The 25,554-nt window shown below is 37.9% G+C and overlaps 1 protein-coding gene and 1 pseudogene across 3 annotated transcripts in view; one reads left to right on the forward strand and one right to left on the reverse strand.

Annotated features, from left to right (window-relative positions):
• Positions 1–23,065, reverse strand: part of Itpr2 (inositol 1,4,5-trisphosphate receptor type 2) — a 518,501-nt gene extending 495,436 nt beyond the window's left edge. For 2 of the 3 annotated variants that reach the window (XM_058576366.1, XM_046435433.2), the window contains exon 1: positions 22,486–22,622. Coding sequence is in view for 1 of the 3 variants with exons in the window: in XM_046435433.2 (XP_046291389.1) it covers positions 22,486–22,577 (92 nt within the window). In the remaining 2 variants the exon portion in view is untranslated. Of the gene's footprint in view, positions 1–22,485; positions 22,623–22,951 lie in introns of those variants that run through there. The other variant, XM_058576367.1, reaches the window with a different exon arrangement.
• Positions 13,360–13,459, forward strand: LOC124087488 (U6 spliceosomal RNA; annotated as a pseudogene).
• Positions 23,066–25,554: the final 2,489 nt, after the last annotated feature.

A 25,554-nucleotide genomic window follows, 5' to 3' on the forward strand; every position in this document is an offset into this window, starting at 1 on the left:
TTTCTCTTTTACAAGTGGTGGCAATTATTCCCCTAATTCTTAAAAATTCTGCAAAAAATATAGAAGTCTTTCCTTTGAGGATGCATGCACCTTCGGTGATTCCACAAAACCAGTTGGTATATCAGTAAGGGATATTCAATGGACCCACTAACATTCTAAGACCACATTATCAGTCAAACTAATTATTTACCAATGGTGCCATAGACATCTGTTACTTTTTAGTCTGCTCCTTACCCTTTGAGAAATACCCCTTTCCGCTTACAACTTTTAAAATGGCATAGTTAAGAACTAGCAGAACCCCTCCAATACCCAAGGGAGAGTATGAGACCAAGGCTAACTCATTTCTCTTCTACCACCCCAGAAAGTTCTTGGTCCAGAGGAGAGCACCTAACCGAAAGTAACCTACTTCCTCTAGCTAAACCCCATCTGCCTGAAGTTATCATCCAGAACACTAGTCCTTTCAAATTATTATTCCAACAAATGGATTATCCACTGCTTAGGTTAGAACTCTCCTAACCTAGATCATAAGCTTTCAGGGGACACCTCATATTGAAACCATAACAGTAGATGACACAAAACAAACATGAACAATGAAAGAAAAGGGAGGGAAGGGGAACATAGAATCTATCTGTTTTTGAGGTCATGCATTATAGGGGAAAGTGTAGGCCTGCAAACCATTTTCCACACGGCGGATGGAAAAAAAGTCTGCCAGAGAACACAGCTTATAAGAAGGAAAAAATGAAGAAAGCCAGATAAAATCCTGGTGTCACCAACTGTTTTGGTTTCAATATGAGGTGTCTCCTGAAAGCTCATGCTTAGGTTAGGAGAGTTTTAACCTAAGCAGTGGATTAATCCATTTCTAGGAATAGTAATTTGAAAGGACTACTGTCCTGGATGATAACTTTAGGCAGGTGGGGTATAGCTAGAGGAAGTAGGTTACTGAAGGCATATTTTTGGTGAGGGTTATATTTTGTCCCTGGAGCTTTACTGTCTCTGCTTCCTGGCTGCTATGTCAATGCGCAGCTGTCCTCTGCCATGAGGGTCTGCTTCACCTCAGGCCCACAGCAATGGAGTCGGCCAACGATGGACTGAAATCTCTTAAACCGTCAGCCAAAATAAACTTTTCCTCCTCTAAGTTCTTCTTGTCAGGTGTTTTGGACACAGCCACGAAAAGCTGACTAACACATCAACTCAACCCTTGGTTCCAGTTGCAGCTGAAGCCAAAATCTCTTCCTGGACTTCCCAATAATGAAAACAACAACCCTCCACTCTGCATGCTCTGGTTGGGTTTCTGCCCCTTGCAGCAGGAGTAAATGTAGCCATGAAGGCCACATACCTAGTAAAGAACTGACAAAGTATAACCAAAACCATTCTAGCCTCATACCAAAAAAAAACAAAATATGTACACTTTGTCACTGACTCATTCATTCAACAAGTATTTTTTGTGTGTTGATTCTGAACCAGACATTGTCCTAGGCTCTGTGGCTATAGCACTGACACAACAGACCAAATTTAGAGCTTAAATTTGGCAGCAATAGCCACTATTACATGTTAGCCCAAGTATTCCCAAGCTTGGACCCAAGGGGTGGACTTCAAGGAGGTTCAAGGACCCTAAATATGTTTAATACCCTAAATATGTGTCTATGCATATTTATGGCAAGTTGCAATATAAATTTTGTTTCAAAGACACATATGACCCAAGAAAAAATCCAAAAAAACTCCTACAGCATAAGTGTGATAGCCAGCTTTGCATTGCTGTGACAAAATACCTGAGGTGGGGAGAGATTTAAAAGAAGTAAAGATTTATTCTGGCTCATGGTTTCAGAGTTTTCAATTCAAAGATGGCTGCCTCCATTGTTTTGTGCCTGAGGTAAGGCAGAATATCATACTGGCTGGAGGACATGAAGAAAGAGGGTGTTTATCTCATGGCAGCAACCAGGAAGCAGCAGAGTGAGGGGCCAGAATCAAGGTATTCCTTTAAGGACATGCCTCAGGGACCTATCCCCTTCAGCTAGTTCCCACTTCCCGAAGTTCCACCACCCCTTAAGAGTGCCTCCAGCTGGGGACACAGCCTTCAAGACATACATCTTTGGGGAAATCCCAGATCCAAACTCTAACAATAAGCAGACCTTGGGATCATGAGGTCTTCAAATTCTTACAGAAATTTAATCTTCACCTCGGCACAAAGCTGGTGTTGTGCAGAAACACCATTCTCTTGTATAGCAGACAATGAGGTTAACTCCATTAATCATATCTTTTCCTATGAAAACAAAACTAAGAGCTAATAAGGGGTTGCCTTAACCCATAAGATGCTGGAAAGTGTCTTAAATATTAGCTCTTTAATTAAGGATTGTGCCTGAAGAAGAGGATAAAACCGAACCCTCCTCTAGATCACACAGTCTCAACTCCCTCAGATGCTTTTGTGGCCAACATATCACTCGATAAAGTTGAAAGCCCCGATGGAAGCAAAGGAACTGCAGATATTTCTACCAAAGAGGGACCTCTACCGCGAAGTTCTAAAGGCCCAGTTTACAAACATTGCTGTCATCCACAGTCAGTTTTACATATTCCGTTCTTTTCCCTTAACAATTTGAATTTAAAAACCTGCGTGCTACAATTTAATACAACTAAAGAGCAATCAAGTTGGACCCCAAAGGAAAGAATTTTTTTCATCTGTAAAATAAATTTCTTCTAAACATATTCCTTTATGGATTAAAAGAAAAATAGGAATTAGGGTCATGGCTTTCCCTTCTTCTAAAAGCTCTTCCAGAGATGTCTAAACAGCAGCAATTGTTATCATTATTATCTCACCTTAACTTTCTCTAAGAATGTGATTTAGTGGTTTTCATTCTGGCTGCTCCAGCATCTAGGGTACCAAATTTAGAATCCTTTACGATGTAAACCAACTTGTTTCTCAACCTCCTGCCTTTTCATGGAATGATACTTAAGACTTTTCGACAAGAAATGTCACTAGAAAAGACAATCTCATTTGACATTTTGGTAAGATTTTACCAATTCCTCCCAAAATGGTGTGACTGTCTTGCCTTCTAGAGAGGTGAGAGAAAAAGCCAGGGCCACTACTCCATGACTGGGCCCCCGCCACGGTCTTTCTGTAGCACAGGGGCTCATTTCTCTGTCTATATCTGTCTTCTCATTCTGTTTCATAATGCCAAGCTTTAAGTAGTTTTTAGTTAAATATACCCAAAATATTTTTAAACTGCCTTTTTAAGCAATTGCTTTTAGGGTTTGATAGCCTTACTAGTGTGATGTTTTACCAACCAAACTTCTAGTCACGAAAGTGACAAACCTCCACCATTACCTTACCTCCTTAAACACACTATAAGAAACAAATATAGATTTAGTAATATACTCATTCTATTCCCCTAAACCAACCCAGATTTCAGCTTTTCTTTTTTAAATTTTGTTTATCTTTACATATTCAGGCATAATGCCACTCATAGTTATAAATTACATGGAAAAATAAATCCATTAAGACACAGACAATTCTTCAACTCTGTGATGCTTTTGGGTTGTACACTAAGGGCTTTGTCACTGAAAGGCCACATCCATGTAAGATGAAGACATCTCCTGCCAGGAGGCATAGAAATTATCCTTAATCATAAAGAATAAGAAACCTTCACCATTTCATTTTGCTTTTGCTTTTGTCCTGTCTGAGAAAGTTCTACAAAAAGCACATGATTCAAAAGTTTACTCTGGATTAAGATCTACTACTTACCAAGAGAACCACACCTTTTTTAGTTTTCTCTCAAAGTGATTTGAATGATAATCTCTACTCTTAGTGGTTGCTCAAAGTTCTTATAGTTGTTTTTTCATAATGTCATATTTCCCAATATTAAGTTAGTGAAACGACGTCTCTTTAGTTACCTGCTTTATTCGGTGTTCTAAACCAGTGAATTCTAAGTATAAAAAAGCCATAACTTAGGGACTTGCCATTTTCCCTACAGCCACCCCTTTCTCTTCTGCTCAGCAAGCACCACTGGGACATTCAGTCTCCCTTCCTTTCACACACCCATCAAAAGCCTCTTCCCTGCCGGTCTGAAATCTGAATCCCAACCACTTGGCAGTAAAGGGCTGTCACCAGGCCAGGCTCCCTGCAGGAGCATTCCAAACATTGCCTAAAGACTCCCTAGTAGCAGAAGTTTTCTTAAAAGGACTTGGAATTTAAAAACAGGAACAGAGAAGATGTGATAGGAAATGCTTTATTTTCACTTAATGTCACATTTCCTTGAATTTATGGATATCTAGATTTAGACACATTACTCTGCTTAATCTTTCACCCTTTAATCTTTCCTGAATGCTAGAGTTCAAAGAAACAGCTGGACCACATTGTGGATTTTATTTGTTTGTTTGTTTTTAACAGTCGACAAAATTTGAAGCTATCTTCCTCTCTTATACTTTGAACTAAAAAAGGGGAGGAGGGATTGGGATTGTAGCTCAGTGGTAGAGTGCTTGCTTAGCATGTGTGAGGCACTGGGTTCGATCCTCAGCACCACATAAAAATAAATAAACAAAATAAAGGTCCATCGACAACTAGAATAACATTTTAAAAAAAAAACAGGGGCTGGGGTTGTGGCTCAGTGGTAGAGTTCTTGCCTAGCACATGCGAGGCCCTGGGTTTGATCCTCAGCACCACATAAAAATAAATAAAATAAAAATGAAAAAAAAAAAACAGCTAATAAGGAGAGGATACCTTAATGACACTCCACGTATCATGATTTATCTGTGAAGTTGTAGTCAGATGATAATTAGAGTATAGTTTTAAAACGCCAAAAACAAGATTTTTAACTTTTGATATAACTAAAACAATATTTGTTTTCCAAATATGTTCTTTTATCAATAAACATAAAATAGAATCGTACTGCAGAGGAGATACTTTCATTCTTTTTGAATTATAAAAATCTGAAAAAAAATAAGCCATTGATATTAAAATACATAATTTGATTCATCCCTTGCTATTAAAAAGGAGTAGGTGATCTCCCTATGACTTAATCACTTTAAAAGCATCTAATACTAATTTTTTAAATGTCTACCATGAATCAGTATATCTTTCCAAATATTCAAACAGGTTTAATGTCACTTCTTACCCCCAAAGGACCACACACAGATATTATCAGTACTCCTAAAAGAAAAAAAAAAATTATTTTTGGACTGGGGATTGAATCCAGGGTACTTTACCACTGAAATATATCCCCAATCCTTTTTTTCTATTTTTTGTATTTCTTTTTTTTTTTTTTTTGCAGCTAGGGAGTGGGTATCAGGGATTAAACTCAGAGGCACTTGACCACTAGAGCCACATCCCCAGCCCTATTTTGTATTTTTATTTATTTATTTGTTTGTTTATTTATTTAGTTATTTTATTTATTTTTTTTTTTAGAGGCAGGGTCTCACTGAGTTTCTTAGTGTCTCCCCGTTGCTGAGGCTGGCTTTGAACTAAGGATCCTCCTGCCTCAGCCTCCCAAAATCACTGGGATTACAGGCGCTCGGCAGGATATACGGGTCTACTTTTATTTTGATACAGGGTCTCACTAAATTGCACAGGCTAGCCTAGAATTTAGAATCCTCCTGCCTCAGACTTTGGAGTAACCGGGATTACAGGTGTGTACCCGGACACTAGGCTCAGTATCTCCGGTTTAAAGATGGGGATCTTGATTCAAAGTTAAATGATTTTCCAAGTTGTCAAAACCTCTTCAGGGCATAACAAATTCATTCCTATGCACCTGAGTAGTTCTTTCTGCAATCCACACTGCTTTTAAAGACTCATTATCAAACATTTATTTATTCAAGGATTTAACTTCAACCTTGAAATTAAATATGATTTATACAGTCATGTCAATAATCTATCAATGGGTTGGGGATGTGGCTCAAGCGGTAGCGCACTCGCCTGGCATGCGTGCGGCCGGGGTTCCATCCTCAGTACCACATACAAAAAAAGATGTTGTGTCCGCCGAAAACTAAAAAATAAATATTAAAAAATTCTCTCTCTCTCTCTCTCTCTCTCTAAAAAATAAATAAATAAATAAATAATCTATCAATGTTTTCAATACTTCAACATGGATCCAAATTTTAAGTATGTAAGAAAGAAGAAAAAAAAGTTGAAGATACTTTTTATTTACTTGTTTGTTTGTTTATTTATTTATTTTTGGTACTGGGGATTTAACTCAGGGCACTTATCCACTGAACCACATCCCCAGCCCCTTTTATTTTTTATTTTGAGACAGGGTCTCACTGAGTTGCTTAGGGTCTTGCTAAGTTGCTGAGGCTGACTTTGAACTTGCAATCCTCCTGCCTCAGACTCCCAAGCCACTGGAAGATACTGACAATATATATATATATATATATATATATATATATTAGACACAATACCTTTATTTTATTTATTTATTTTTATGTGGTGCTAAAGATCAAACCCAGTACCTCACACATGCCAGGCAAGTGCTCTACCACTGAGCTACAACCCCAGCCCTAGATACTGACTTTAAGAGTTAGGAAAATTTAATTATTCTAAAAGATTACACAAAGATCACATTTCAAATATTACATATTTTATAGTAATTAGAAATTAAAATTCATATTTAGTTTGAGCACAATATAAATTAGGTTTTTAACATGGAGAACATTTAAATTTTTAAATATTTAAAGCAGTTTAGCAACACAATTTTCTAATTTTTGAGATCGAAATTGATCTTTTGATTTTAAAATTCAAATTTTAAGTTTAGAAAATTTTAAACCCTGATTATATTACACTCCACATTGTGTCCTCTTCATTAAAATAATTAACTTATGTTCACTATGTGCATATAAGTGCCACTATTATGCCATAAAGTAGGTAAACTGTTTATATCTAAGCAAAAGTTTTCTTAAAAAAAGCAAGAAATTAACCAGTTGCACTGGTACACGCCTATAAGGCCAGGCCTCTGGAGGCTGAGGCAGAAGGATCCCAAGTTCAAAGGCAGCCTCAGCAAAAAAGTGAGGTGCTATGCAATTCAGTGAGAACCTGTCTCTAAATAAAAGACAAAATAAGTTTGGGGGGCCCAGGTTGCGGCTCAGTGGCAGAGCACTTGCCGAGCATGCATGAGGCACTGGGTTCGATCCTCAGCACCACATAAAAATAAAATAAAGGTATTTTGTCCACCTACAACTAAAAAAATAAATGTTAAAAAAAAATAAGGCTAGGGTGGTAGCTCAGTGGTAGAGCGCTCACCTAGCACATGTGAGACCCTGGGTTCGATCCTCAACACCACATAAAAATTAATTAATTAATTTTTTAAAAAGGTATTGTGTCCATCTACAACTAAAAAAAAATTTTAAAAATAAGTAAATAAATAAGGCTGGGGATGTGGCTCAGTGGTTGAGCATCCCTGAGTTCAATCCCCCATACCAAAAAAAAAAAAAAAAAAAAATTAAACTTACTGTAAGAAAGACAGATTCAAATACATATGCTTTCATGAATGAGAACTATTAATCAAAGTTCTATGCTCATGAATAATGTGCTTCTTTTTAAAGTTTGTCTTATGCTCCTTTTTAAATTTTGCATCAACATTATTGAGATATAATTTAGCAACAACAAACTGCTGCCTTTTCTTTTTGGCCCCTTACCAGTACTCCCACCCTTGATTTCCTCAGAATCCTCTTCTACACTAACAGATGCCAAAGTAATGTTTAGGCCACTCCAGGCTACTGAAGCTTTGCGAGGGCATATAAATTTTTATCAGAAAGAAGCAGAAACAGTTCTGAAAGCCCAGAAAAACGGTAGCCTGGAAATGAGACTAGTCTGATGTAAGTATCCAAATAATTAAAGGCTTCCAGTTTTAAATCGTATATGTACGGACCTAGGAAATGAGGATTCGTGAAGGTTAAGGGGTGATCCTATTTGGCCACAGTGGACACGTGGCGTCTCTGCCTGTCCAGCACCCACCACCCGCCTACTGACAGCAGAGCCCAGACCAAAGAACCGGGAGGGGTCTCCTCCTACACAGTGCATGATGACGTCACCTCTGAAACAGGCTCCGCTCCTCCCCCAGCCGCGGTGTTGGCTGAAAGATGTGACCATTACCTAAGCCACTGCAACAGAGATAACTGTAGTACTGTACTTTCTCTAGAGTTTAAGGAAATGGGGCACTCCTTTTTTCAGCTCTGAGTGTAAGAGAACGGGGGTAAGGCAGAAGCTACTAGCGCCAATTAGCCTCCTTTGGGACAACACCTGCCCAGGATGTGACTAATACTGATAGTACAGCAGAATCCGGGGAGATGGAGAGCAAGTCCTGCAAACTGTGATGCCAAGATTTCCCAGTTACCTATCACAATATCCTCTTGTTTTGCTAGAAATGTCTTAAATTGAGTTTTCTGATTCTTGCAACCAAAAAATATCCTAAAAAAAAAAAACTAGTGTCTTCACATAACACTCATTCTTGGTCACATCCAGGAGTGTGGCACTTGTTGAACTCTTTCCCATCACCAGTTACTCTGGTAAACCTAGAAAGAGCCAACTGGCTTAAACATCACCATAAGGAATTTATGATGGCTAACAGGAAATAACTTTCTCATAGAGAAATTTTCAAGGGAGGGGTTACAAAGTAGTTTCTCTTTCAAAGTATTTTTTTAAAGCTTTAATGTTTTAAAGGTTCTTCTATACTTTGTGAACATGAGTATATTACATTTACAATAAACAGAAAAAATCTTCTTTTAATGCATAATTAAAAGAAGGCAAAGGCCTGAATAATTTTTATTAAGAAGGAATAAAGATGTACTTTTTACTCCTTTTCAATCCCCATGATTTTGTCTAAAAACTGTGAGTATTCCCAAGAGAAATGTTATAATTTGATTAGTTGCTATTTAAAATTTGACAAGATTTTCTCCCACAAATTTGTTTATTTGTAAACTGATTAACTATCCAAATCAGATAAATTGTTTTTGCTAATCTACATCTGACAGTCACAGAAGTTCAATCAGAATTCTTGCCAAGAGAGAGTAGCACCAGCTGTTCATTGGAAACATATATTAAAAACTATATCCTATTGGCTCCAAAACAAATACATGTTTTATGTCAATAAGTAAGACAAAAAATTGCTTCATTACTATGTTCTAGTAGAGAAGAAATTTTAGCAACTAAAAGAGCATGTAAGCTTTAAAATTTAACAAAACATGAAAATTCTAGTCAAAGAAAATAATATATATCAAGCAATTCTAAGACTATTACTAATCTGATACACTCCAAGTGTTTTTAGTACATCAAATGAATTACATGCATCAAACCAGAAACAAAAGAAAAACATAGGTATTCACAATTTAATAACATATATTATTAAAGAAAGAAAAAAAAACAAAATAAATAATAGATAAGGCAGCATGGCTCCAGAGAGCCTACTAGACAAACACCAGCTTAAAAACTGGTATACTACAAAATTTTATAAACATAATACAGCAGCACTTTTAACAACCATGCAATAGGAACTCAGCTAAGTTTCCAAAAAGACATCCATGCTAATTTTCTAGATATAATAATATAAATAATAACAATGATAGCTTCCACATAGTTGGCACTTAGATGCCTAATGCCTCAGACCTGATGGTGACCAAATATTTGACATATATTAATTTCCATTAGTTTCATGGCAGTACTACAAACTGGGCAATAATCCTACCTTGCATATAAGAAAGCTGAGATATTTAATATTAAATAACTTCTGAAGGTCACACTATGAGAAAAAGTGGAGCAATAATTTGAAATCAGATTCATCTGAGCCAAAAGCCCATACTCTACAGCATATGCTAACTATTCATTCAATATATTTCTGGAGTACCTATTGTGTGACAGATACTATGAAAATCACAGGGAACATAATATTAACAAAATAATGTGAAGTCTCTGCCCTTAGGGAGTTTAAAGTCTAATGGAAGAAGTAAATATAATTAGATACTCATAGAAATAGAAGCAAAATTAAAACCACAACTGTGATCAATTTTATAAAGGAAAAGAATATGGTGCTGTATAGCATAGAGGATCTCTCACAGTCTGAGAGATCAGTGACAGTTCACCATAAGAGTCACAGAGCTGAAATCTGAATGAGGAATAGGTGAAAGGCTTGCAGGTAAGAAGGGAAACTGACCAGAGAGGGAGCACATGTAAAGGTCTTGTGGCAATAGGAAGCTCATAAAATGCATGCAACTAAAAAAGAAGGCAGAGAGCTAGAGGAAGGGCGCATAGTACAAAATGTAGCTCACACACAGCTCAGAGACTTGGAAAACCAGAAGTGAATTACATTTTATCCAGATATGAACAAATGAAAATTTCTTTCAAATCTGTACCTTTAGTTTTTTCAAGTAATTATGCCTCAATAGCAATGGTGAATATTTTCATTCATAAATCTTTTTTAGGTCCAAAGTGAAGAACTAAATGGACACCGTCCCTTCAGTGATTATGATGACAAGCTACTCTCATCCCTACACAACTGCTTGGTTCACGCTGTCATCATGTATCATCCTGATTCCTCGGCTGCCTGTCACTTGCAGGCTTCTGTTTGTCCTCCCATTCTCTGATCTTTCTAAAGCAAAACCAGATCATATGATTGTGCTGTTTAAAAACCCTTCAATGGCTTCACATTGCCTAATAGGGAATACATCATCTTTTACCCATCTAGTTTCATATTTTGTTAGAGTATAGTAGAGCCACTGTTGGGTATATTTCTTGGGGCTTTGTTATTTCTAGTGCATTAGCCTCACCTTCATGGTCCAAGATGCCTTATTCCCATGCCCATGGGTGGGGGACTAAACACCTCCATTAATGGTTTTTCTTCCACGTGTAGTATATGGCCTCACCTAATTATGAAGGGGACTAGGAAATATGGTCTTTATTTTGGGACCCATAAACCCATCTACTTCTCTTAGTATGAAAGAAGGGGAAAATGGATTTCATGGAATAACTAACTAGCAGTCTCTGAAACAGAAATTGACATTAACATGTCTTTTTAAAATTAAATGTTTCAAACTAAATGATATAGTTGACATTAATTCTTTATAATTTATTAGACAAATTGTAACTTTCATTTTTGAAAAAAAAACATGCATTATGAACACAGGTGTATTCTTTAGAAAATGCTTATAGACTATAGATATCCATTGCCAAAGAAATTACCGCCTGTCAAAATTTCTTCATGACAATTTACCAAAATAATTATTGATTCAGATTCTCTAATTATTAACAAAGTATTTTTATACTTCTGAGAGATTCCTTAGCAGCTGAGACTTTGGAAATAAGCACTTAGTTTATCCCCTAACAGATAACAATGACTTCATTTGTACTAACCAGGAAGGAAGGCTCTGAAAACATGACCTGTCAGGTAAAGAAATAAAGAAAAGTAAATAAAGTCCCTTTCTCGTTTATTAATACTAGAAATGCACTGATTTAGTAAAGTTTTAACAACTTACACTTTCACTGACAGTGAATCTTGATTTAAGTATCATTTAATATTTCTCATTCCTAGCCACCCACAAGTTTAGAATCCTGAATATAACAAAAATTTTTTCTTTGCTTTCCCCACCAACTATAAAGAACCAGAACTGAAATTACCTTCTCTGAAAACATGGTTGAAGCCAAAAATCTACTTGCAATGCAAATGTTTAAGTAGTTATGTCCCTGATATTAGCAATGACCTTGAACACTCTCAAAACAAAAGTGACCAGTCTTTAAATCATTAACTTACTTTGGATCCCTAGTATAACTGTGTTTGGTGATTTGTGTATTCAATTTTTTTGAGTCACTGTCTTTATGTTGCTTGATATTCTTAAACTAGATTTAGTTTGAATGTTATAGAAATGGAAAAAAAACTCTGATTATGTTTGGTATCATTTATCTCAAAATTACTTTTCAAAGTACTTATATTTTCAAACACCATTATAGGGGAATACAGTATGTTAGAACTAAAAGAAATTGAACGACATTGTTTTATTTTTTCAAATTATTTTATAATTTGTACATATCTACATTTTCACTCTCTCATTTTTCTCTCATATGTAAATCCTAAAGCAACAAGTATTCATTCAATAAGTAACACTGTGTTACACAAAAGGAGAGCTATTGTAAGCTTCCACTTACATGAGGTACCTAGAGTAGGCAAATTTATAAAGACAGAAAATAAACCCAAAGTTACCAGGGGATAAAGGTAGGAGAATATGAGGATTTATTGTCTAAAGGATATGGAGTTTCTATTTGAGATGATGAAAAAGTTCTGGAAACAGTGGTGATGGTTACTCAACACTGTGAATATAATTATTGCTGTGGATTTATAGACTTAACAAAAATTAAAATGGAAAATTGTATGTCATGTATATTTTTTCACAATTTATTTTAAAAAAGCGCTACAGCTTACTACAGTATTAAACTGTCTATAAGCAGTGACAACCAGCATATGCCCAGGCCCTCTGATCCCTTTCCCCAATGCCATACTGCCCCAGAAGCAGATAGAAATCAGAGCTCTGCTCAGTGATTTTCCTGGTAGCCAGATCAGAGCACTGGGATTCACTTTCATGACATAAATGATTAATCCTAATCCAAGTGGGGCCAAATGCTATCACTCTACAATCTGAAATTTGAGAGACACCAATATAGGAATTACAGGGTCAAGGTCATGCGGGTGGTGGGACCCAGAGAGAAGGTCCTGCTGTTGGGACTCTCACAGGAGCCCTGGATCTTGGCCTCCCTTAATGGCCACTTGTCAGTTTCTTGGCGCTCCTCCAGTATCCTCACAATAAATCTCCTTCTTTTCTTAAAGGTAGCCAGAGATGGTCTGTGTTCCTTACCAACAAAGAACCTTCCTTTCAACATAATGAAGTCATCTAAATCTTCAGCTTTATTCAGGTGGGCAAAGAGATGTACAAATATCCCTTGTTTCCCAGATCTTTCAAGGTTTTGAGATCAGATAGTAAGAATTAGGATATCAAGGGACACTGTGAATTGTTTTTGAAGATTTCCAAGGCAATTCACTATATAGTGTGCAAATAATTAAATATGAGTTGAACATGAGTCGGAGGTACTTTAGTCTCTTGAGATTTTTACAAATAATATACTTTGATTTGTCACTAGAAATGTTAATAAACAACTTTTAAACAAGTTGTATTTTTCAGGGGGTTTTTGTTAGTTTATTTGGGCTCTTTACATTTAGCATTGGTGATCCATTTAAATTCCCTACAAAATATGAACAATCCTCTTTTCTACAGGAGACAATATGTGGAGAAAATCAGGATCTGTCCTTAGTGATTGTTTCATAATTAGCCATTACCACTACAGGTCTCAGGAAGCTAGACAACTAGGATTTACTTCATTCAAAACCTAAGTTTTACTACTTGCTTTGGTGGCACATATACTAAAATTGGAAGGACACAGAGATTAGCATGGTCCCTGCACAAGAATGCTATACAAATTTGTGAAGCATTCCATATTGTTTTTTAAAAGGGAAGAGGAAAAAAAAACCAAGGTTTTGTAGAGTAGAGGAAGGAGTGTAGGAGAGGGGAGGGAGGGCAGGAAGGAAAGAGAGGAGGGATGGGGGGATCATGAACTGAAATCGAATTCCATGTGTATATGATTTTGTCAGGATGAGCCCAACTACTTACTACATATAACTATAAACCTCAAATTAAAAAAAAAAGAGGTGGCACCTTGGAGACATGATTAGGCCATGAGGCCTTCACCCTCATAGGCTGTTATAAACAGCTAAATTTGGCCCCCTTTTGTCCTTTCTTGCCCTCTTGCCTTCATCAGGCAATGATGCAGCAAGAAGACTCTCACCAGATGATGAACCAATAAATTTCTGTTACTTATTTAAAAAAAAAAACAACTAAGTTTTCTCTAGAAATCCATTGAGGAATTCTCTTGGATATAACCAATATATAATAAAGTCTAGCATTTTATAACTGGTACAAAGAGATCTTTATAATGATATTTTAATAGTGACTCAAACATCTCAGTAATAGATAGAACCTCAATGACGTATGTCTGAATTCTAAGAATTTAGATACCAATTGAGATTATGCTTTGTTCACTTCCTTAACCTTTCCCTATATTTATAGGAACTTATCTATGGCCTTTGTCACTTTTTAAGACATCGAAAGAGAAAGAGGGTATGGTAGACTCCATACACAGAAGAAGAGAATTTCAAACCAAGTGGGACAGCGTGTGTGAATGTGTATGTGCAGTGTGTGTGTGTGTGTGTGTATGCATATCCACGCAGTCAAATGCATTATAAGGAAAAAATAATTAAGAACTACTTTAGATGAAAAGCTGTCCTTATTTCCAAAGCTTCCAAGGAATCTATAAAACTTGAATTAAGTTCATGACTCATGAAGAAAAACTATGAAACACTGGAGATAAGAAGCAACAAGGAAAGGGGAATAAAAATATCATATACAAAGAAGCTGAGTACCTTTTCTAAATTCTACACACACATACACACACACACACACACAAATGCTAAGTTTCTTCTTGACCAAGCTTTATATCCCTGGCCTCATTCTCTCAGGACTCAGTAAATCCAGCATATATTGAAAGGAGTCTTTCTTAATAATCTCAGAGGGTCTGAATCAAGTTTAAGTCTCTCACATTTGCTAAAATTAGCATAAAATAGATTCTCAGATTATTGCTTCTGTTTTTGTGTCTCTCAAAAATAACAAACTGTTTGCTTATAGTTTTCCAGACCTATTAAAATGGACAGAAAAATTCACTGATTTTTTTAGATGAAAAATTACCAAGAACACATAATCAATTATGGGAATAGATAAAACAAATATCCATCCTAATAATCCTGCAAAGTTTAGCTCATGTGCCAGCTCATTCTTGAAGCCCCCCCAGGTTATCCAAAGCAGAAGAGGAAGAAGGACTCTTCTGACTTCCTATTCCACTGTTTCTGACCACATTTTTGGCATTTATAAAGAAGTACCTCACAGTGCAGATATTCAACACCATTCTTTTCTGTTACTAAATATTCAAAAGTGCTACACTGATTTCCCAAATATTTATTCAACACCTACTATGTACTAGGAATTTTGTCAGATGCTAAGCATACAAGAATTTAAATGACCACATTTTCTTGGTACTTGTTAGTTCCTGGTCTTGCAGCACTCACAGCACTGAGAGTAAAAATAAAAACTGCCTTCATTTCTCCCACAAATCCTGGCCCACTGTCGTACCACAAATTGTCAAAGGAAGATTTTATTTTTGAGATAATATTTTATAGCTTAATATCTGTCATCTCTTTACATGTGTATCCCTAGCCCATAGTGTAGCTCATTAAGCATTTACCAAAAGAATAAATCATCTTAACATGCTTCAGCAAAAAGTACACCATCAGGACAGTCACGTGGACTTCTTTCATCATGTGGACACTCTGTCAATTCTATGATTAAAGTTTTTTTTCCTAAATAGCCTAATAGTTTCTCTCTCTCTCTCTCTCTCTCTCTCTCTCTCTCTCTCTCTCTCTCAACTCAGGGGCATTCAACCACTGAGCCACATTCCCAGCCCTATTCTTTTTTTTTTTTTTTTTAATTTAGAGACAGGGTCTGAGTTGCTTAGAGCCTCACAGTTGCTGAGGCTCGCTTTGAATGAGATTCTCAGGCCTCAGCCTCTGGAGCCACTGGCATGTGCCACTGCATGTGCCACTGCATATTACAGGCATGTGCCACTGCACCCAGCTATATATAACTCATTCTTAATTCAAGGTTGGAGATCTATGGTGTGTGTTGTTATAACCTATATAATAGCTATTGTTAACCAACAATTGATTTGAATTTTGAGAAAGCTAATCCATCCTTTTCAGACAGTAAAAAAAATTTGTTAATTTAGTTTGAACACACACCCAATAACCCCTCACAAACTAATGCTATAGATGTTGACTAAGGCAATAAAAACCTCAATCTGAGTTCAAGGTTACTAAAAGAACAAGTCAACCATGCAAAAATGTATATTTTACGTGTGTAAACAGACTTCTAAAGTAAAAAACAGACTATATATTTACTGTATGAAATAAATTACTCATCATAATTGCTCAGTATTACTGGCTGGACAGACATTTTTCATAATACATTTTAATACCAATGTGAACTAGGAACAAATTTTTCATGGTAAACATATGACTATTTCAGTAACATGCTTTATTTACACTTTTTAAAATAAATATTATTGATGTAGCTCAGAGGTACAGCACTTGCCCAACATGTGTGAGGCCATGAGTTCAATCCCCAGCACCAAAAAATTATAAATATAGATAGATATAAAGATATATATATATATATATATATATTATTGATTAACAGTAATAAGAAATTGAAGAATCCTTAAAAACATCATTTTCATTTTAATTAACTTTCCTGACTATAAAAGCAATAGGTGTTTAATTAAAGAAATATATTCAAAATCTGGGAAATAAAGGAGATATAAAAAGGAGAATTAAAAATCAGCCATTCATGGGCTGGGGTTGTGGCTCAGTGGTAGAGCACTTGCCTAGCATGTGTGAGGCACTGGGTTCAAGTATCAGCACCACATATAAATAAATAAATAAATAAAAATAAATAAAATAAAGGTCCATCAATATCTAAAAAAATATTTTTTTAAAGAAATCAGCATTCACTAGCCATGTGGGAATCAACCACTGCTAGTATGCTATTCTATTTTCCCAGTATCTTGCTTTGAATATTTTTATTAAAATTGTGGTTTTCTAAAGTTATCTATTAATGAATTTACCATCTAAATTGGTATGAAAGTAGAAAGATAACCAACCACACACAAAAAAGACATCAATGGGGACTGGGGTGGTGGCTCAGTGGTAAAGGGTTTGCCTACCATGTATGAGGCACTGCATTCAATTCTCAACACTGCAAATAAATAAATAAAATAAAGGCCCATTGACAACTAAAAAACATTTTTTAAAAGAAGACATTAATGTATTTGAAAGGCATACTTATAACCATCAAATAAATGAATAAATGAATGAATGAATGTCCATTAGCTTCACATGTCTGATTATGATACAGTGATCCATTACCAAATTCTTATATTAAAAAAGTAAAACTTGCTGGCCACAGTAGCAAACACGTGCACGCTGTAATCCCAACAGCTCCAGAGGCTAAGGCAGGAGGATTGCAAGTTCAAAGCCACCCTCATCAATTTAGCAAGGCCCTAAGCAACTTAGTGAGACCCTATCTCAAAATTTAAAATAAAAATAAAAAGGGGGGCCCGGGGCTGTAGCTCAGTGGCAGAGCACTTGCCTAGCATGTATGAGGCACTGGGTTCAATCCTCAGCACCACATAAAAATAAACAAATAAAATAAAGGCATTCTGTCCATCTAAAACTACAGAAAAATTTAAATAAAATAAAATAAAAAGGGCTGGAGATGTATCTCAACGGTTGAGTGCCTCTTGGTTCAATCCCTGGTACAAAAAAAAAAAAAAAAAAAAAGTAAAACTTACTTAGTACATTATAAATTTATCATAAAAGTCCATGGTTACTTCTTTTACATTTATATATGAAGATATGTACTCTGACTGGGATTAAAGTTTGAAAGTTTAGTTCTATAGTAATCTGTCTATAGTCTCTAGGTTATCTTCATACCATCTATACAATAACGATTCCAAAGGGAAAATGTGATTATGAAAAGAGCTACCTGTGCACAAATAAAAGACTTCTTTTAAACCTAAAATGAAGCCAAGCAGTTGCCTCTGAATTCCAGTCTGTCAAGACAAGTATTTAGGGGCACTTGAACAGGGATAGTTGTTTACCTGACTGAGCTCTCACTTTAGTGAGGGTCCAAGGCCTGCAGTGTTATTCATGGAATGATTTCTAGGTTTCAGAAACAGTCCAGCTTTCAGTTTAAAATAGATTTCATGTTGACCACTTCAGAAGCTGTCTTTGAACTTTAGCTGGTTTCAAGTTCCACAACATCACACTTCTAACCCTTAGACTTCCCCAAAAAACTCAGTATTCAAGATTCCATCATGTATCCTCCCCACTGAACATGTATGCAAATATTCAATGAGTTTTTAGATAATTTTTATCACATTATCAGATGCCATAGCCAAAACAAAGCTCAGTTTCTGTGCCTATAGCAGAAAACAATATTTGGCTATTATTTAGAAGGTCCTATTTGGAAGATAATAAACATAACTTGCAAATTATGCAAAAATAAAAGTTCCATTCCATGCTTCATCTACAACTCCCTACTAATCAAACAATTCTATTACAGAAAATATTTTTACAACTATAATAAGGATGACATAATTAAGAGAAAATAAATCATATCTGTAAACATTTAAAGGTCAATAGAAGAGAAATTCAAGGGACTATAATTAGGAACAATAAAATGTAAGCATTTTCATAGTCTTGTTATCCAAGGAATTAAATCAGAATTACTAACTAGGTGACTCACCCCTTTCCCCACGTGATATCTGTTATTGAACATGGAAAAAGAAAAGGGAAAAATTAATAGAATTGATCAAAATCAAGCAAGAAGTAAAAATAAGGGCCTCAATCCTTTGTCACTCTAACTAAGAGACTATTATGACACTTTGATATCAGTGTTACAATTGGTAGTTATCTGACAGTTCTTCAATACCTTAACTTGATGAAACCTCAAGCCAAAAGTAGCAATCACTTAAACATACATACACACACATACACACACATGCACACAAATATACACACTTTTTATTTCCCAACCTCTCATCTTATGAATGGCCAATGAAGAAATGGCATACCTCACTGGTTCCACTTTCCCTACCATCCTAAGAATTCTGCTAACACTTTTTGTGTTAGTTAGCTTCCTGTTACTGCAATAAAATACCTGATGTAACCAATGTATAAAAAGAAAGGTTTATTTTAGCTTAAAGTTTTGGAGGCTTTCAGGACTGATTGGCCTCACTGCTTTCAGCCTGTAATGGCATAGTACATCATGATGGGAGAATATGGCACCTTATGGCAACTGGGAGAATATGGCACCTTACGGCAACTGAAGCAAAGAGAACAGGAGAAAAAGGCTATATCCCAATATCACTTTTAAGGATAAGCCTCCAAAGACCAAACTTCCTCCCGCTATGCCCAGCCCCTTAAAGGTTCTGCCACCTCCCAATTGTGTAATGAACCTTTAACACATGGGCCTTTAGGGGAATTCAAGATCTAAACTCTAGCACTTTTATCCTGAAAAATCAGACTCATCAATTGAAACACAATTATTTTCTTCTGATTCTTATAAATGGCATTACAGTTAATTTTTTAATGACCTTGCATGGTTTTAATGTTTAGGACTTTCTTTGACTCATGGAACCACAATGTCATCCAATTTTTAGAAATTATAAAGCTCACGGAAGCACATACCCGTGCCACATGTAATATTATGTAGGCAGATATTGGGGTAGCATCCCCTACCTGTTAGCTTACTTACAATTTGTAAATATTTTATTTTGCAAGTTGGGTCTAGGGCTATGAAACCAAAGTTTCTCAATATATTGTTGCAGGTCATTATTTGTACATGTCCTGTATCAAAGACAGTGGATACTTCTGGTTGAATTAATAACTTTAATTAACCATTACAAAATTAAATGGTATTATTTCTCAACAGTTGAAACTTTTCATCTCTGAATTTAGAAAATTATTTTATAACACAGAATCCCTAACTTTGAAAATGATCATCATGTTAATAAAAATCAAAGCAATGAAGAATAAACATGAACCACATGGTCCCTTTAGAAATTAAACAAGCCTTATTAAAGGTACCAGATGCTTTCTGAAAGCATCTCAGAAGTTTCTGCAACATTAATTATATATCTCATATACAGCAAAGTTTGGAAATGTGTGTTAATAAGATAATCAATAATTGCAGGTTTAACTCTATGTCAGTTCCAATTTTAAAAGAAATAACATGTTTTTCAATTAGCTCCATTTTCAAAGCAGAAAGTGCTATTTTTAATCATCAAAGATATACTGAAGCCATTATTTGTCAAGTGAAATATCACAGCACTTGAATAGTTTGTCCTGATCCTTATTCCATAAGGATACTCTTAAGCCAGAATTCATTTAAGTCCTAAGCTAGTTATCTGCTGCCCTTGAATACTTTTTGGACACTATTCAATGAGGGCCAGGAAACTGCATCAGAGCATATCAGCAATGACTTTCATTCACTACAATGCCCTTTGAAAAGATGTTCAGAAGCAAGTATCAGGACAGAGAAATGGCATACCCTATTCCTGACTTACAGAGTACTACATAATTATGTGAACCCCTGAGCAGTCTCGCTCAAAAAAAGAATATCCAATCAAAGCATCAAATTCTACAAGGCACAGCTTTTCTAAAGACTCTTCTTTAACTTAGCAGCATGTGAACCTTGTCAGATTACTCTCAACATGACTCTGTACATTAACAGAAAAATACTATTCTGTTAATACAATACACAAATACAATCTAAGGAAACTCAACTTTTGAAACACCATCAAGAAACACTGACTACAAATAATAAATATTTATACAAATGTATATGTGACATTCATAGTCATTCAAGCTTATTTTTCTCAAGGCTTAAAAAGTATTATGTGTATGTAGCCAAAGAAAAGCATACTTGGCTAGGAATCTGGAGACAGGTTTGAGTTTCAACTTTTTGCACTGATATCTCCTATTTCTAGGGTCAGTCACTTCATTTTTCTTAGAGTTTCCTTATCTCTAAAATGAGTAGGGCAGACTTCACAACTGTTGAAGTTGTAGCTCCATGATTTGCCACCCACAGCCCTTCTAGTATTTGTTTTATAAGTTACTCACATGCATGCCTTTGCTGTACAAGGCACTATAGAAATATGGCCTTTTGGTTTTGTCTAGGTTTTATACACTACTCCTAGACTTTTTTATTGTATTATCCACAAATATAACTATTGCTCATAGTCACCAAGGTAGTGATAATTACTGCAACAGCTAGTACTTACATAAGTGCTTATTACATGACTATACTGTACTAAGCACTTTACACATATGAACTCTTCTCACCACAAACCCATGGGAAAGAAACCATTATTATTCCCATTTTTGCAACTGAGGGGACTGAGGTACAGGTGGGTTATGTAACTTGCCCAGGGTCAAAAAGTTTACAAGTGGAAGAGTTGGGATTCAAACCCCAAACCCGCTCCTAGAAGCCCATCAGTTTAACTCCAGCCTTGCACTTGGCTAGAGGGTCCATAGAAGGTGAAGTGCAGCAGAGTTCATCCACAAAATGTTGGCAGAGTCCCCAAAACTGCACTCATACTATGAATTCTCCCAGGAATAACCAATAGTTTGTGATTTACAAACCCAGCATACATACTTGCAATTCTTATTTCTTTCTTCCCTGCTTCAGTTGTGCAAGTAAATAACAAGGATGGAAAAGAGATTAAACTAAATCTACCTTCCTTCTCTCAATTATTTGGGGAAATGTACAAATAACAGGAACTGTGGGACTACTGGTAACTTCCACATCCCACTGCTGAGTAGGCAGAGCTCCGTTATAACAAGCTCCCAGTCATGGTCCAGGGACGTTGCATGTTAAGTCATGTCCCCCAAAAACGAACAGCTGAAAACAGTGACATAGAAACACCAGTTCTGCAGCCTCAAATCTCTAAGACTGGGGAGTCTAAGAGCCTGGGACCATGAGGTAACAAAAAACTACCTCTGCAGCAAAATATATTACAGTGTGCAATTAAACTCGTCAGTGGTATACAAAATTAGGGCAGAGAGAAAATACTGGTAATCAAAAAAAAAAAAAGCCCTATTTAGCTATTCAGCACATTGTTTTGTATATGTATACGCATATATTTCCCCAATTATTAACCAACTCCAATCTTGCACTTGGCTGAGATTCAAGAGATCTTCCCTATGGGAACCAGAGCTGAGTTCTGGAACCCGGGCAGCCGCCCCTAGGCTGCCCACGAGGCGGGGCAAGTCCTCGTTTGGCAAGGACAAAAGGAAATTACTTCAGCGAAGAGGAGACGGTGAGCTCCTCCCGTAGGACAAAGCCACACTTTGGCTCACCACATCTCGCCCGAGTTTCACGTCCAAGGCCACGGACTTCTATCGCCTGCTCTTCAAACCCAGCACTGACAGACAAGGGGATGAGAGCGGTACTGAGAAACGATGGGAAGAGAAGGTGTTTTGTTTTCCCAAAGGAGAAAACAAACCCACATTTTAATCAAAACAACCTATGGAGAAGCCAGCGAAGACTTCTTCGCCCGGCCTGTCTCAGGACTTTTGAATCACTTCCTCCTTTTCTGATGTGTCTGAGTTTGAGATTACAAAGTTGCTGAGAAAGTCTTGCCTCTCCGGCAGCTTCCTGCGAGTGAGAGCAGGCACTGACCCTGCCCGGCGCCGCCACCTCGGGCGGGAACCGGAGGGCGCCGCAGCGCGAGGAGGGACTGGGATGGGTTCCGCGGGGACAGAGCGCGAGCGCTGCCCAGCCGCCTCTCCTGCTTACCCCAGGGTGCTGATGAAGCCGTTGACAGAGCCCTCCGCGTACAGGGACACGATGTCCCCTATGTAGAGGAAGCTGGACATTTTATCAGACATGCTGCTTCATGTTCCAAAGTGAACCTCCCTCCTCTTCCCTGCGCCCTCGCTGCTCTCTCCAAAGGAGCTGCAGCGGCAGAGGCAGAATGGAGCGCAGGACCGCTGCAGCGGCGCAGGGCACAGTCCCAGTGACCGAGAATAGGGGTTCAGCCTGCTTCCGCACCGCAGGAGCCCAGGAGCAAAGGCGCCCTGTGGACACCCCGCGACGTGCGCAGCCCCGACGCCCCGAGAAGCTGCAGCAGCCGCCTCCCCGGCAGGTTTCCTGTTCCTTCAGAAGTTTTCTCTCCAACACCTTTGCTCCTCCTCCTCCCTCCTCCGCTCCCTTCTTCGAGTCCCTTCCCCGATCGGCGTCCCGCCGCAGCCGTCACCGTCACCGCAGCCCCGCGGGAGCTGGAGGTTGCAGAGCCCCTCGGTCCCCTCAGGGGAATTTTTGGACCAGGTGCTGGTGCCCATCCGATCACGCAGAGGAGAGGATCCCAGGGGAGGCGGGGGCATCCAATCAGGCAACGGCGACCGGGGGCGGAGCTGGACAGGGGCGGGGCGACTCTGAGGAGGCCGGGCCACCGGGGAAGCCGAGGAGGTGGACGCAGCAGCGGGCGCGGGGAGGAGCACTGGGCGGTGCTGGAAGAGCTGCAGGGGGCCGGAGCCTCCGGGGGGACGCTGCCTATTCTAACTGGAGAGGAAGGACCTGGGGCGCGACAGTCCCTGCCTGGGAAAGCGAATGAGCCTGACAGGGACTAAAAGGGTGCGAATTGGTGAAGGGGAGGGTGCATGCATGACCCATGCTCAGTGGAATGAACCAGCGAGACTCCTGAACATGAAAACGTGGAGTAGGGGTGTGGATGGGGTGGATGGGATTGAGTAACTCGCTGATCAAGGGAGAGGAAGAGGTTGAAGTGAAGGAAAACATACAAATAAAAAATAAATACATAATAAAGAAAAGGAGCGAGGAGGGAGTAAAAATCTCGCTTGGCATATGTAATTTTGTTGTTTTGTTTTTCTCAAGTATATTAGCCTTAGTGAAACTTGACCCAGGAGCAGATGTCTAGGTGAGTGCGAGCTTCCGTGGAGCTTTCGTCACTTGGCCGAGCCTGCAATTTTTGTAGCCAGCCCCTGACATTGAGGGCACTGTGGACCTGTGCCTTCTCTTAACTTCTGTTAAGCCTCCAAGGCTGGGCCTCCTGTGCTTCCTTAACTTCAAGCCAAGGCTAACCATGTACCTCCTGGAGCCCATTGTCACTGTCTCATTGACAGCCCTTGCTTGTTTACATTTAAAGTTGATGACTTTTGAAGCTCCAGCCGTTGCAAACTAACTGGAGGCAGCACACCCTTGAAATCCTTCTCTGTTGCTTTTGAAGTCTTCACCTTAGAACATCATTTTAAAAGTCTTTCACCCTACCCTTCTAGAAGACATGAAGGAGGCAAACTCCAGCAGTGATGACAGTCAACACTCAATTAAAAAAGATGAATGCTACTTAAAGTAATCCCACAGAGCAACGTTTGCAGAAAAGCAGAGGAACTCTGGGAATGCAGAGGATATGTGCCAAATTATGCAACTGGCCAAAATGTACCTTACAGTTCAATGATGTCACTCATGTCTTACAGCTCAAAGATGGTTTGGGTTGAAATTTATAGTCATACAATAGACTGTGAGAGAAAAATCAGCTTAATATTCAAATGTTTGTATTTAGAAAGCCTTCAGGAAAGAAAAGAATAGACTCTGGATCCAGGAAATGCCAGTACAAAGTCTGTGTGTGTTGAGATAAACTGAACCTAGTCATTGACTTACCATGCAGCTGAGAGATCTCTTTACTTCTGTGTTCTGGAAAAGATAACTTAGCTACTTTGAAATGCCTATTACATGATAGAAGCCTTCTTCTGCCTACACATGTGACATTACTATTGGGAGCCTGCAAGAAACTGGCCATAATTATTAAAAAGCTTGAGATGGAACAAGATGATGAGTGTAGAAATGGAACTTTCTTTTTTTGTGGAGTGGCGGGGGTGGGGTACTAGGGGTTGAACTCAGAGCACTCCACCATTGAGCCCCCACCCCAGCCCTATTTTGCATTTTATTTGGAGACAGGGTCTCACTGAGTTGCTTAGGACCTCAATTTTGCTGAGGCTGACTTTGAACTTGTGACCCTCCTGCCTCAGCTCATGAGCCAGTGGGATTACAGGTGTGAGCCACAGTGCCCAGAGGAAGTTTCTTTTTGTCCAAGTGACCTATGCATTACATTCTATGGTTCTCCATATTGCACAGTCCTGTGCTATACATCTAATGGATGCTCAACAATTACTGGTCAAAGACATGAATGTTCTTTGTTATCTCAAGGCACAGAGTAACTGTGGACAACACATAATAAAATGAGCAGGTGAGTGTTTATGCTCATGAACAGATAAAAGTATCAAGTCATGTACCCAAGTTCTAGCTCTTGGTAGGCATGTCTCCTGGGCCCAAAACAGGGTCCTCTAAAAACTAAAGCCCAGCACTGGTGCCCTGTTGCCTGGCCTAAGAATACATTCATTTTAATGTACCTTTCAACACTTCTCACTTTGTTTTCTGCTTATTTTTGTACATATTGAATCTTACCAAACTAAAAGTATTCTAAGAATGAAATCAGCATCTAATTCATGTTTTATCCCTGTGGGACCTAGAAGTGCCCATTGAAAGTTTCAATAAATATTGGATAGGTAAATTAAATAATAACTAATGTAGAATGTTTTAATGTTAAAATATTTATATTACCTCTGAGAGCAGGTGTCATTTCAGCAAAAGCTCTGGTCATCATGCCCTATATGAAAAGGCAATAAATAGAGCAGAGTATAATATTTGAAATGTTTATTCCCAAAGGATTTACTATATTAAAAGGTTTCCAGTAAAAAAGTTCTTCCATCAGAGATGTTTTCAGGGTAATTTATAATCAGTGTTCACTTGAATGTTCTTAGATCAATACTAGAAGTGAAAAGGTTTGCA

This window comes from Marmota monax, unplaced genomic scaffold (genome assembly GCF_021218885.2).
Source record: "Marmota monax isolate L192 unplaced genomic scaffold, Marmota_monax_Labrador192_F-V1.1 WCK01_AAM20220418_F8-fsc00012, whole genome shotgun sequence".
Lineage (NCBI taxonomy): Eukaryota > Metazoa > Chordata > Mammalia > Rodentia > Sciuridae > Marmota > Marmota monax.